We start from the raw sequence: 14,170 nt of genomic DNA, 5'->3' as shown, positions 1-14,170 counted from the left end.
TACATACATACATATATACATCTGTTTTATATAATCATTACATTATTTATATATGTAGTTATTATTTTATGTAATTTTTTTAGGAAAAAATGTATCTATACACGACTGTTACCTACCTAAAACGAGCAATAAGTTGCTTACATTTAGTAACAGTCCACCGTGTATTAAAAATATAAAAAATGTGTATGCATTCTGTTGAACCGTTTTCCTGTTTACGACAACCACTTGGATGTATCAAGAATTATGTGTTTTTAGGGAAGTAATATGGAGTGTAAAGCAAATTTTATAAGGATAAACTGACCTCGGTGATAAAGATACTATCAAGGTCAGTTTCCGCTACGAAGATAATTCGTCTCGACATTACAAGATTTGTTAATGTCAGTCTGGATGTAGCTGTCATGTCCTCTGCGACCTTATCTTTACGTTTAGCTCTGTCGAGCATAGAAAATAATAAATAATACGCATTTAAAAAAATCACATAGCTTTTGACTATTTTTTTAGTATTTTTAAATGATGATTAATTATATTCCATATATTATGTGTGGTTACGGCAGTAAGAATATAGCCACCTCCTCTCTTCCCGTGGGTGTCGTAAGAGGCGACTAAGTGATAACACAGTTTCATTACCACCTTGGAACTTAAAAAGCCGACCGATGGCGGAATAACCATTCAACTACTGGGTTTGAAATACACAGACCAAAGACGGGCAGCAGCGTTTTCGGTGCGACAAAGCCAGCCCTGCGGTCACCAACCCGCCTGCTCAGCCTGGTGACTATGGGCAAAACACATGAGTTCACGCCATTTTTGGCACAAGCAGCGTGCACGGTGAAGGCCTATGTCCAGCAGTGGATTGCAATAGGCTGAAATGATGATGAAATGATATTCCGTAGTAGAATGGCAATTGTTTTTATTATTCTATAATTTTAAACGATTGTTTTAATGAAACATACGTAGAATTTTTTCTGATAAAACAAACAAAATGTATCTGTTTTTTTATAATTACGTCACAGGAATATATAAATAACGAAGAAAGCTCATTGACTTTTCCGGTTGAGTAGATCTAACAAATCGCCGGCCTCGTAGATTAATTACGACTCTGAAAATTACTGTTTTTCTGTTTCTATATAAATTAATAAACAAATATGAAAAAAAATAATGTTTTGGTTCTGGGTATGAGATAGGTACTCAGTATATCACAGTTTAATTTTTAAAATGGCTACTATACTAAATATTAGAAGATCCAAATTAAGTTATTATTGTAAGTTCGTTGGTAGATTGTCATGAAAGTTTAAGATAGATGTACTCCATATATCTCACAAAACGAATAAATTACAAATAAAGGCTAAAAACATAAACATAAATATAACGGAAAGGAGAATGATACGATTCCATACATTCTTGGGCCAAAATGTAATGAAATGAAAATGGTTTCAATTAATGCATTTAGGCTTATTGATCCCTCGCTAAAAATTATCTATATTTTGGCTATCTGAGAGTGGAGTTATTAGACTTTTTGTAAAAGTGAGGTTATGTTACAATGTCTATAAAAAAACCCGATCACTAAGTTCTTGTAGAACTAATGTTTGTTATATTTAGTGAAGAATGTTTGAAAACTCATTACAAATACTGATATACACTTGAAACCATAAATAAATATCAGGAATGGACTCAGAATGCATCGGAAAACAGTAAACACGAAACGAATGACGGACACAGTATTATTGTTAACCAGCTGTCAAGGCTGTCATTAAAAATATGATTTATTTTAAATCGATATGAAATCGATAATCATTTTAGTTTATCATTTATTAATTGATATTTTCGATATTAATGTAACTTTATTTGAAATGCACATTATTGTTTACAGCTTTAATTGTGCATCTAAATATCTTGAGTTAATTAACTAGTGCAAACATTTTCTTTTTGAATTCTGTAATCGATTATAATTGAATCGATACCAAAATAATTTGATGAAAACTATCTTTCTCAATTTTCTCCGCTTCCAGATTCAGAATCGAGCTGATATTTTATATTTTAAAATAAAAAAAAAATGACCAATTTTTTAAACCATATCTCTACTCATTACATTTTGGCCCAAAAGTCGCCATCTCCTTTCTGAGCTTGTTTGTTATTTAAGCGAGCAAAATCCGGAAATTAGGAATGTTTAAAGTATACCACTATTTGATCGCTCTAACATCGTTTACGAGAACATTGCGCGATTGTTCAGGGTCTACAAGCAAAAATCAAACAACTCTATATAGGAATAGGTCGCAGTAAAACTGGATTAGATATCTCATAAATAATAAGTACCAATCAAATATAATACATTAATAATATAATTTAAACAGTCACTGATTTCGATTACTCAAAGGAGACAGATAGTAAATAGCTATCAACTATTGGTACCAATTTCAATGGAAATAAATAGGAGTATGGGAAAATACCTCGACAATCTTTAGGAAACTAAAAATAAATGTATTTTGCGAATTTGTCCAATTAGAGAGGTATTGAGCTTACACTGTTACCACAGAGTACATTGTAATAGTAACTGTTACACTGTTGCTGACTGCTGATAAACATTTATAGATTTTCTTCTTCATTAGTATATTTAGTTGAAATTTAGAATTGTTTAAATAATGACGGCTTAAAATGTGGGTAGTGATTTATTAAATTTATTGAAAGAAATAACTCCTTATTTAACTATTTTTAATTTTTTTATTAATTAATACTTGTGTCTAATATGCACTAATTAATATAACTACTTATTTAAATGTTTTGAATTTTTTAATTATTTTTTTATTATTTTTTACGCGTGTCTAATATAAGAGAAAAAAAAATAACCACCTAGTTTTATATAAAACCTGTTTACCTGTTTTATTTTAGTGAAATAAACAAAATCTTACTAAAAATGCGGTACAACTGTATTACAAAGAACAATAAATTAAGCAAAGGGATCCTGTCACTATCATTCATTTGTCATTGAACAAAGTGATACAATTATTATGATAATATTAAATGCAATTATGATAAATATTTAATGTAAATAAATTTTGTAAAAGTTTATCTTGAATTTCTATATAAAATACGAAAAAACTTTTTCCCCGACCTAATTTTAAACTTTTTACAGTTTGCTTGTTAGACAGACTCAAAATAAGTCTGATTTTTGATGCGTGATGTTGAAAAGTTTTTTTCTGATTATTTTGTAGTACTTAAGTAACTAAATTATGTTGAAACAACATTTGATACGTGTTTAAACAGGTTTGCTTTGGTCAGAAAGGAAACGTACAAAATCGATGCCTGTTTGTTTCTACTAGCGTCTCATATTAATGATTTGCAAATAGTGTAGTAACCTCCTGGATAAAAAAGAGGTTATTTTGGATCTTTTAATGGTAAATACAGTATTATAAAAATTAATGTATACTAAAAGATTTTCCAAATGCTTAATCATATGATTATTTTCCAAACTTAAGCGTCAATATTAGATATTGTACTTCATAATATTATACGAGAAAAGGCCGGGTTTTATACCGATTTTACTGGCTTTGTCACGCTTGTGAGTTGAGATAGTGGAATTATTTTTTATGGATGGTTTTTTGAGGCCATTATTGTTCTAGTATTAATGCTGCCAATTGAGCTTCACATACCATGCTATGATGAATACTGAACCTTTGCTTACTTACCAGCTTTACTCTATTTAGTCTCACTTCATAAAGAGTAATTTATTCAAGCGAATACAGAGTTCCGAAAATAGTGTTCTTGGAGGTAATCCGCTCTTAATTTATATTAAGGACTTGAATTTAATGAATCCATAATTGTGTTTGCTCGCAAACAAAAAAAAACCGACTTCACTTATCGACGAGAAATACAACGTAGGTAGATGAAAAGATAATCAAGTAAATACGCATAGATAACTCGAAAAGTGCTGTGTGGCTACGGCACTAAAGAATTTAGCCACCCCCTCTCTTCCCGTGGGTGTCGTAAGAGGCGACTAAGGGATAACAAGGTTCCACAACCACCTTGGAACTTAAGAAGCCGACCGATGGCGGGATAACCATCCAACTGCTGGCTTTGAAATACACAGGCCGAAGACGGGCAGCAGCGTCTTCGGTGCGACAAAGCCAGTACTGCGGTCACCAACCCGCCTGCCCAGCGTGGTGACTATGGGCAAAACACATGAGTTCACGTTATTTTTGGCGTAAACTTGTGGAGGCCTATGTCCAGCAGTGGACTGTATAGGCTGTAATGATGATGATGATGAACTCGAAAAGTAATCGTTAGATCTCAATCAAATTTAAAAAGAACCACATGACAAACTACTGCTTTTGAATATAAAAAGCATCATCAGAATCAGTACACCCATTAAATTGTTATGAGTTAACACACATATAAATAAATAAAAAGTAAAATACACTCGATTTTAAAACCTGATCCTTATTTGAAGTCAGTTGAAAAGAAATCGAATCTTATCATTTGCCGGTAATAGTGGTACTTTCTTTTAATTAATTTACATTTTTAGACGCATTTTGACACGAGCCTCAGTGACTGAAAGTTAGTAAATAAAGTTAGGACGTAATCAGCGGGCTATTTTAAAGATTGTTTACAGGCAAGATTTTAAATATCAACAGATTCTCTATACAAAGCATGGATTTTTAAATTTTATCGAAAACTGCTTTCTTGAAAAGTGTAACTTCTGATAGCCATATATTTAAAAAAAATACAGAAAAAAAAATACTATAGTTTAGGCAGAGGTGGCTCGTGACATTTTTTGATTAGGGTTCACATAAAAATAAACGAAAAACTAGAACTTGACATTTATTTTATTTGCACAGAAAATCCATTCGCCAGTCTTTTTGACGAGAGAAAACATCTATTACTTTCTTGTGAAAATCAGATATGGAATTGATTGCTTACGAATGTCTTGTAGGACGATCGATACCAATTGCACTTCACATAACATATGAAATCGAGATTGAGAATGTTTTCTCACTTTTATTGAAAGATTCGCTAAATCAGCATCGCTGATATCCATCCATGCAGATTCACCACCACTACCAGCACCAGCTCCAAACACCAGACGCGAAAAACAAAATAATATATTGCTTTCTTCACATCCACAAAATGACAAAGGTATTTTGAAATATTCATCAGATTTAAAACCATGCGTAAAATACTTAGTTTTCGTACAATTTTTTTGATTAAGTACAATTTCAGGACGTGGTGGCCCCTTAGCTTTCAGTTCGAGGCACATTTTGAGAGTTTTTTTCACAGTTTTTAATAAAAGATAGACTGTTTTGTTCCATTTTAAATCAAAACGTCGCGTATAAACTATTTTTATTATTTATTTAAAAGAAAAACTGCTAATAAACTGACGAAGCCGACACGTTTGTTTGTGTAAACAAGAACGGCAACAGCGCACAGGCAAGTTATCCCTGCGGCGCGTAGCACACCCCGCACGCCACACGGCTGAACATGCGGTAGGTATAGCACATATGAGAATACGAGAAATATGATATAATAATACATTATTGTATAGGCATAGCAGAGTAGAAAGAATTTAATGTAGTGTAGTATAGTATTTAATATTAAAAAATACAGTGGAGTGGAAGTGCACTGCAACAGCGCTCTTTAGGACAAGCCACCTCAGGGTTTAGGCTTAAAACAAAACTGGCTCAGTGACTGACTTGAGTTTTTTTGTCCCTTTTAATCATACAAATATTAAAAAATATATAAAATAACTAATGAAAATTGTGAATACTATAAAAATAGAAATATTTTCATTTTATTAACAAATAACTAATTGTCTCGTTTATGTAGAATACTTTAAAACTGAAAATTGACAATATTATTGATAAAGGACTTACATCTTTAATGATTTTTTACCAATTTGCTTGCAAATACATTTAACTCATGAATTGTCAAAAGATCGAACATATCAGTTACTAAATGAACTTTTCCATTATAAGTAATTAGATTTTTGAACAATGTAGGAACATACTATGACTCTTCATATCAATATTTAAGTATACTTATCTTCATGACAGGTACCTTACATACCTTTTTATGTAGCTTAAATAAATTATAAGGTATGAACACTTCAATTTTGTACGGAATTGTAGAAAACTTTCTGCTGAAGTTGTTACTTGTATGTTACTACTGTTAGTTTATATTACTACTAATGCATCGATCGATCTCCTTCATGTCTTATCTATTCTAGTTGACATTGGCGAAGTTAAATGTGCTGTCTTGGTACTAGTGAAATACATGTATTCTAAGTCCATCTATTTATTTAGCCAATTGGTTCCTTGATATAATATTTTTTCCTTTTACACACTTTGACAATACCGTTTATGAAACTTAATAAAAGTACGCGTCAGAGCCGACAGACGAGATTACTCCTTAAAAACAATTTTATTGACGTGATACTTAAAAATGAAAACGTTCTATTAAATGAATTAAATAAAATTTTATGAATAAATAAAAATCTAAAATTAAAACATAAATTCGTATCGGTGCGGTAAATGCTGGTAGATATTATAATTATATCTTACACTAGCTGTGCCCGCGACTTCGTCCGCGTCGAATTTAACAAAAACGTTTTTTAGTTCCCACAGTTATAAAATAAATATATTTTTAAAATAAAAGTAGCCTAAGTTACTCTTTATTACATGAGCTATCAGCCAGTCGAAGTCCCGTCAAAATTGGTCCAGCCGTTTTAGAGATTAGCCGGGACAAACAGACAGACAGACAGACAAAAATTATAAAAAATTATATTTTGGTATATGTACCGTACATATGAATTTAATAAAAGGCGGTTTTTTTTTTAATATGACAAGCAGACACTCCAATTTTATTTATTTGCATAGATAAACTGGGAAAAACGTTGTAAAACGTTAAATGTATTAACATCAGTTATTTCATTCGACTTAATTTTCCATAGTTTTTCATACAACGTTTTATATTACGCTTTGTATCCACGCTTTATAACGTTTATTAAGGAGAAACAACATGTTTATTAAAAATATTTTTCATTTGAATCTCCCGAAAAATATTATGTAAAAAATTGTTGCTATAAATACAAGCGAATTTTTTATAGTAAAGCTTATTATAATATCAATTAATACGTTAATGATGAAAATGCATGGTATTGAATAAAGCTCGATAAGGCTTTGTCTATGACTTGCCCTGTAAATAGATATTATAGAGTTACAAATATTGTGAGTAGATGGCGTGTAGTGATTTCGGCACCCACGATTGGCTATCTAGTGTTTGCCTTGATCATATTATATAGCATAGTCATACTGTTGCGTTTTTTGTCTTGCATATGACTTTAAATTTTAAAAGAATACCTTGAGTTTTTTCCTCCGGCTTTTTTTTCTCTCGGTCTATACTAGGAACACTATTTTATTAATTGTAATATTTAATAAAGCCGAGGATGTAATAGGAAGTAATGTTTACCGAGACATTAAGAGCACTTACGAATCGTTATTTTACAAAAACTAAATTTTAAAGTGATTAATTAGTTTTTAAAAGCTACCATCGATTCGGAATATAGATTCTGCAGAGAAGAATCGGCAAGAAACTCCGCAGTTATTGTTTTGAAAATAATACATAAACTGTGTTTTAGTACAAAATTAGTAATATCTTGCATTAAATACAGCGCCACTAAGTCCACACATCTTTATCAACTATGGATTCCTGCACCGAATAATACGCTTTATCTAATTTTTTTAAATACAAACTTTTTCAATTTATGTTGAGACAAGTACAAAATTGTTTGTGGGATTTTTGATTTTGATTTGAAAGGAGACGTTTACTTTGCACAGTCGGAAACTTAGAGATACAATTTTGTTAATCCTTTTCGTGTTTTTCCTATGCGATTATTACTATTTATTTCAAAACAATGAATATTATGGTGAACATACATAATATATTGCGACAAAATTGTTAATATGTCTACCTTTTAAAAAACATCCCGTAGGGAGACTTGAGCTTCAAGATCATAAATGCCGCGAATAGTCCTTTTTTGCAAGATAAATACAGTCTCAATATCTGTAGCATATTGTGACTAAGTTAAGGTTGCTGGATAACATGTAACACCGTAAACGATATTTTTAGCCACCTGTATTTAAACTTTAAATATCTTAAAAATGGAGAAGAAACTTTACAACTATTTTTAAACTAACACTTTTTTTTCAGATTGGTTGGCGAACGACAAACGCGTGGTTGGCTGGTAATACTGCGTGCAAAGTTTTTCTTGTTCTACGAGCATTTGGACTTTATTTATCTTCAAACGTTTTAGTCTGCATATCTTTAGATAGGTAAGTAATATACGTAACTCATCCATATAGTTGCTGTAAGCTTTAAGTTTGTTAAGACGTGGATATATTTAAAATATAATTAATCGTCTTAAATTATATTTAAAATATAAATATAATTTAAGACGATCCATTCCAGACGACTTGCGTGATTAAACAATAAAGGTCAATGTTCCATCTTTATAAAACAGATAATGTTTAAATTTACTCTTTAGGCAGATACTGTTTGCCTTGTAAACTGTTTGAACAAATTACTATAATTTGGATTTACTCATATGTCCGGGAACACATAGAATAGGGGAGCGAGGGGCTTGTTGTAACATTTTTCATGAAAACTAATATATCTTGAAATCTATTGATTATATTGCTACTAAATAAAGATGGATGGATGCTGTAACTCTTCTTCTACCCAATAAAGTAAAAATAATACCATAACTATTAGTCATTATTTTACAATCAATTATTTTCTAGAAGAAGTGCGGTGTTACAACTTACCTCGTGCTTGGGGCAAGTTGTAACATCTACCGGGGCAAGTAGTAACGACAAAAAAAAACGACACTAATACCTGTAATCATTTATTCTTTGTTTATTTTTAACAAAATTGACACCTTTTTAAAGTAGGTATTATGTAATTCTTATCAAAAATCAACTCAAATAGACTTTTAAGTAATCAACGCCTAAAAATTAAATAATTAACTGTTTTATGTACTTAAACACCACTTATAATCATCATTGCACTTTTAGATCACAGTGAGTAATTAAATTATTTATATGTAAGGTATGCTTCGTAATTATCTCTTTTTAATATCTATCTAACAAAGTATTGTACTTATATAAGAAACAACATTTGGTAGGTTTCATTATAATTAAATTTAGTCTTCATCTGAGCAACAATTAATACAAATAAAAGAAATAGTGTCTCCTGTAACACATCCTACATGTGCCCACATCTTACAAATGATACACTCTACCCAATCTTCTTTATTTGAATCTGTGTAAGCTTCACCACATACCAGATAATATGTATCTATAAAGAAATACGCGACATAATCCGAAAGTCTGACTAGCTTTCCGAATACTGCATTTTTTTCTAAAACTTTAGCTGCCGCTAACTCGGACACTTCTTGGCTTTGTGTTGCCCGCTCTGACTTTCTTTTATACACCCTCATTCTAGAAGAACATAACTTGGGGCATATTGTAACACGTTACATCAAGCCTGGAATTTTGTTACAACTTGCCCCGGGTTTTTGTTACAGCTAACCCCATGGTATGATTTTTAACATTTATCAACATAACTATTTAAACAATTTAGCAACCTTAAAAACTGTTACACATTATCAAAGATAGATAAATTTGTATGTAAATAAGATATATAAAGTCTGAAATTGGTCGATATTAATAATGCAAACCAAAATTTTACGACAATATAATTTCATATTACCTGGCAAAAATGATGCGCGTGCACAATTTCGCACATTGCGCCGGCCGGCGGGACATTGGCTATGGCAACATGATGCAGCGCGGTTTATAGGTTAAATCGAGTCAAACAAATGCGTTGATAAAGTTTAAGATCCTAGTGAAAAGAGCCTGTTACTACTTACCCTTGTTACAACAAGCCCCTCGCTCCCCTACATAAAGCACATACGACGAGTTAACGAAAATCATCGTGCTACGTGTTAAAAAATTGCTTGCTGGGTTAGAGAGTCACCCACAACTCCTAACACGAGACACAAGAGAGAGAGTAAAAAAAAAATCCTACAGAATCTTAATCTTCTTTTTCAAAAACTCACAAAATCAACTTACACTAAAGCAAAGCTTATACCAAAAGAAACTACAATGACTCACCCACTCAGATCTTAAGACGGCGAGAGAATCCAATCCAAAAAAAGAGGAGAGCAAAAAAAGGCCCGCAACACACGTCCTGAGCCTTATATACAGCAAACCCAGTGTGTCGCGACACAACTACCCCCTAAGGTGCACCGCAACGTAATACGATACGAGGGTATTCCAAAAAATTAAATCAGTCGCCTAGAAAAAGTAAATAGCAACGCTAGTGCATAACTGTGCTATTATACATCAGCAGGAACGAAACTACGTGCTAATAAAAATATATGCTACAATACCCCCCCCGACAGAGAAGAATTTTGCATCTCTGGCAAAATTCTAAAAAAAACTAATGTAAGGAGAGAATCTGGTAAGCTCAGGAAGGGATTATAAAATTTAACTCCACACTAAGAGAAAAAAAAATTTTTTTTGATAGATTAATCATAAGAGATAATCGAATTACAAAAACACCACATATAATTTTGAATTCACTGCAACACTGTCTTACGACCCAATCATACGTCACTAACATACAACATCCTGAAATTCAACTATCAATGTGCGTTAACCGACCTAGACAATTAACGCCCTGACACTCAGAGAGACGGTCTATAAATGAGCACCACTCAGCAGCTACTTAAAATTTTTAATTTAACAATTTTTTTTTCTTTTTTAATCCATATTTAATACCGTATTCCCGATGTAGGCTTTAGAATGTGCATAACACAATTAGAATCGAATATATATTCAATAGAATAAAATAATATGTGGAATCGCCACCCGTTCCAGAATTAAGTTGTCACAACAATAACAACAACTTATGGCGTAGGCTTTAAACAAAATAATATGAGTGAGTAGATACGTTAGAGATGCACCCAACACACACAAATTAAGTTATTGCTCAGTGGAATAACTCAACAAAAATAAACACCAAAAGTACATTAGAGATGTACCCAACACACAACTATCATAAGTCATGTACTTGAATAAGCACAAAATAAAAAAAATAAAAAAAAAATGAGATCATCACCCGTCTCAAAAAATGGAATACGTAATATAGATTTAAAACAAAAAGAAAACACAATATCAATTACCCTTACTACCAGAACTTCCTGTTAACTTCAAATCTTTAATATGCCAAACCCCAAGATCTTTACCATTCATATCCTGTAATACGTATACAAGAGGAGATCTTTTATCAACAATTCGACATTTGATAAATTTAGGCGCTAATTTCTTAGAAAAGTATTTATCTTTATCACTCAAGAAGTAAGTTTTCTTATAAACAAGATCACCAACATTAAATTCCGCAGTCCTACGACGCAAATTATAACTTGAAGTATTTTTAAATGAGCGGCATACAACCGAAATTGAACTTTATCGAAAATACTCGCCAACCGACCTAAGTTCTCCGCATAACAGTCACGAGGAGTAAAAATCATATTTTCTATACTATCAGAGTCCAAATAATGCGAACCACACGACACTAACCGAAAACTAAAATTAATTATAACTAAAATATATTAATAATTGATTTCACTTTTATCAAAGTGTCACTAATACCTGCCAAATCGGTTATAATATCCAACGGACTGACCAAAATCTCCTCTGACGGTAACAATTCCGACAACCGTAATATCTGTCCACGCAAGCTAAAACTGCGGCAGCTGGCTCCTCATTCCGAACAACCACCTCATATTCTAACTCAGCCTTAGGCAGGGGTACGAATTTTATTGAGTGAGTCACCGTAGCACAATAATAAAATTTAAACGAAACAAAAAGTACAAATAAAAGTTCGATTTAAATTAATGTTAAAATGTAACAAAGAAGTACAAAGTAAGCAAAAATATTCGTTAATAGAGGGTAGTCAAAAAAAATTTAGTTACGGCAAAAATTATTGAGCAAGAAATAATTAATACAAAAAGTAGGTAACTGAAAATTTTTAGCAAGGAACGATTAACAATGCAAAAACCGTGACTACGTTCGTACAAATCTTTTAAATTCAAATAAAAACTTTTAAATATTAACTTTAAATTTTAAACATACTAATATAAATACACAACCTAAACGAAACAGTAATCAAATTTAATTAATAAAAATGAAAAGTAATAATTTAACACAATTCACAAAACACACAAAGACACAAGGACAAGACCCTTTCCATACCCAAAGAAAACCACTTGCCAAGAATAAGAAAAAACAAAATTGAGTGCCAATGCAATACCCTACACAACAAAATAATTAAAATAATTCACCGACAAACAAATAATTTTAAATATTAGAGAATTTACGCTGGGCGCCAGTGCTACGTGTTAAAAAATTGCTTGCTGGGTTAGAGAGTCACCCACAACTCCTAACACGAGACACAAGAGAGAAAGTAAAAAAAAAATCCTACAGAATCTTAATCTTCTTTTTCAAAAACTCACAAAATCAACTTACACTAAAGCAAAGCTTATACCAAAAGAAACTACAATGACTCACCCACTCAGATCTTAAGACGGCGAGAGAATCCAATCCAAAAAAAGAGGAGAGCAAAAAAAGGCCCGCAACACACGTCCTGAGCCTTATATACAGCAAACCCAGTGTGTCGCGACACAACTACCCCCTAAGGTGCATCGCAACGTAATACGATACGAGGGTATTCCAAAAAATTAAATCAGTCGCCTAGAAAAAGTAAATAGCAACGCTAGTGCATAACTGTGCTATTATACATCAGCAGGAACGAAACTACGTGCTAATAAAAATATATGCTACCATCGGTGCGGCAGATACAAATGTATGCCACGAGCGAGTATCAAACCCGTAACCGCCAGTGCAACAGCTATGAGCCGGCGCTGTGCTAACACTTCGTCTAGTTAACTGTTTTTTTAAACGTAGGCAATCGTGATTTTGAAACCTCGGTATTGCCAAATATGAAACATATTTTATACTTTACGATGTACGTGATAACATATTTTCAATGTGCTTGTTAGGAAAAGTTCCATTGTTCGTGGTAGCGATGAGATTGCTGTGAAACGATGTGTCAATTGTCAGGTATCATATGCTAGATCTATCTAGTATCTGCCCTATGAACACATTAATCCAAATAAATGAATGAACAAGTCTAGTTCCCCTCTGTCTAAGTCTCACCATTTAATTTTAATAAATATTCACGTGGTATTGTTTTACAATGTTAAGCGTATCACATAAATCATTTTATAGTATAAAACTATTTTTAATAATGTTTTAGAAAATCTCCGTGAATAAATAAACGATATCCTCGCTTTGTCACATATATATTAGTTACACATTTCAAAGTTACTATGTGTGTCGTCTTCCTATGTAACAAAATAATAATAATAATAACAACAATAACGTTGACTTTATAGTACAGAATGTGACACACAAAAGTGAAATCTCTATGTAACATTATTATTTTTGCTAAGTGAAATTAATTATTTCTAAAAGGTTGTTTGAAAATAGACTTCATGTTAAAAAGGAAAACAACAACAATTTAAATTAGCTTGAAAGACCTTATAAAAAAATATAAAATTTTCAAGGAAGATAATAACGCTGAGCAACTACCCACGCACTATACATCTAGTATTTGAATTTTGTACACTTCAACACCTTTTAATTATAATACGTTTTCTTGGAATTTATTTATTATATTACGTATTCTTTAAAAAATATAACATTTAGTAATATTATGATATATTTATAGTAAGTTATTTGTGTTATAACTTGAACTTGAATATTCATACACTTGTATGTAATATTTTGTGATATTTTACTGAGTTAATAGAGCATATAAAATATTTTGTAGAATGTATAGATATTTATTTAAATTATTTTTCTTAAGTTTGAAATAGCTATTACGATAAGATAATTTTATCAAGATAAAAGGTATGTAGCTTGAAGTTACTAACTGATACACCTCAAAAGTATTGTAGGTATGTGATATTACGTGAGTGTGTACTATATTTATGTATATTGACTTATAATAACTTACTAAATTAGTGAATACTTATTATATAATGACTGCAAATAGA

General features: G+C 31.6%; 1 protein-coding gene across 1 annotated transcript in view; it reads left to right on the top strand.

The window, feature by feature from the left end:
- The window catches only part of LOC123658905 (adipokinetic hormone/corazonin-related peptide receptor variant I-like), a 52,194-nt gene that overhangs the window by 3,047 nt on the left and 34,977 nt on the right, over positions 1-14,170 (top strand). The window contains exon 2 of the mRNA XM_045594196.1: positions 8,197-8,318. Within this exon, the coding sequence (XP_045450152.1) occupies positions 8,197-8,318 (122 nt within the window). The remainder of the gene's footprint in view (positions 1-8,196; positions 8,319-14,170) is intronic.

This window comes from Melitaea cinxia, chromosome 13 (assembly GCF_905220565.1).
Source record: "Melitaea cinxia chromosome 13, ilMelCinx1.1, whole genome shotgun sequence".
In the NCBI taxonomy this organism is placed as follows: Eukaryota; Metazoa; Arthropoda; class Insecta; order Lepidoptera; family Nymphalidae; genus Melitaea; species Melitaea cinxia.
This window is presented reverse-complemented; position numbering and strand designations above follow the sequence as displayed.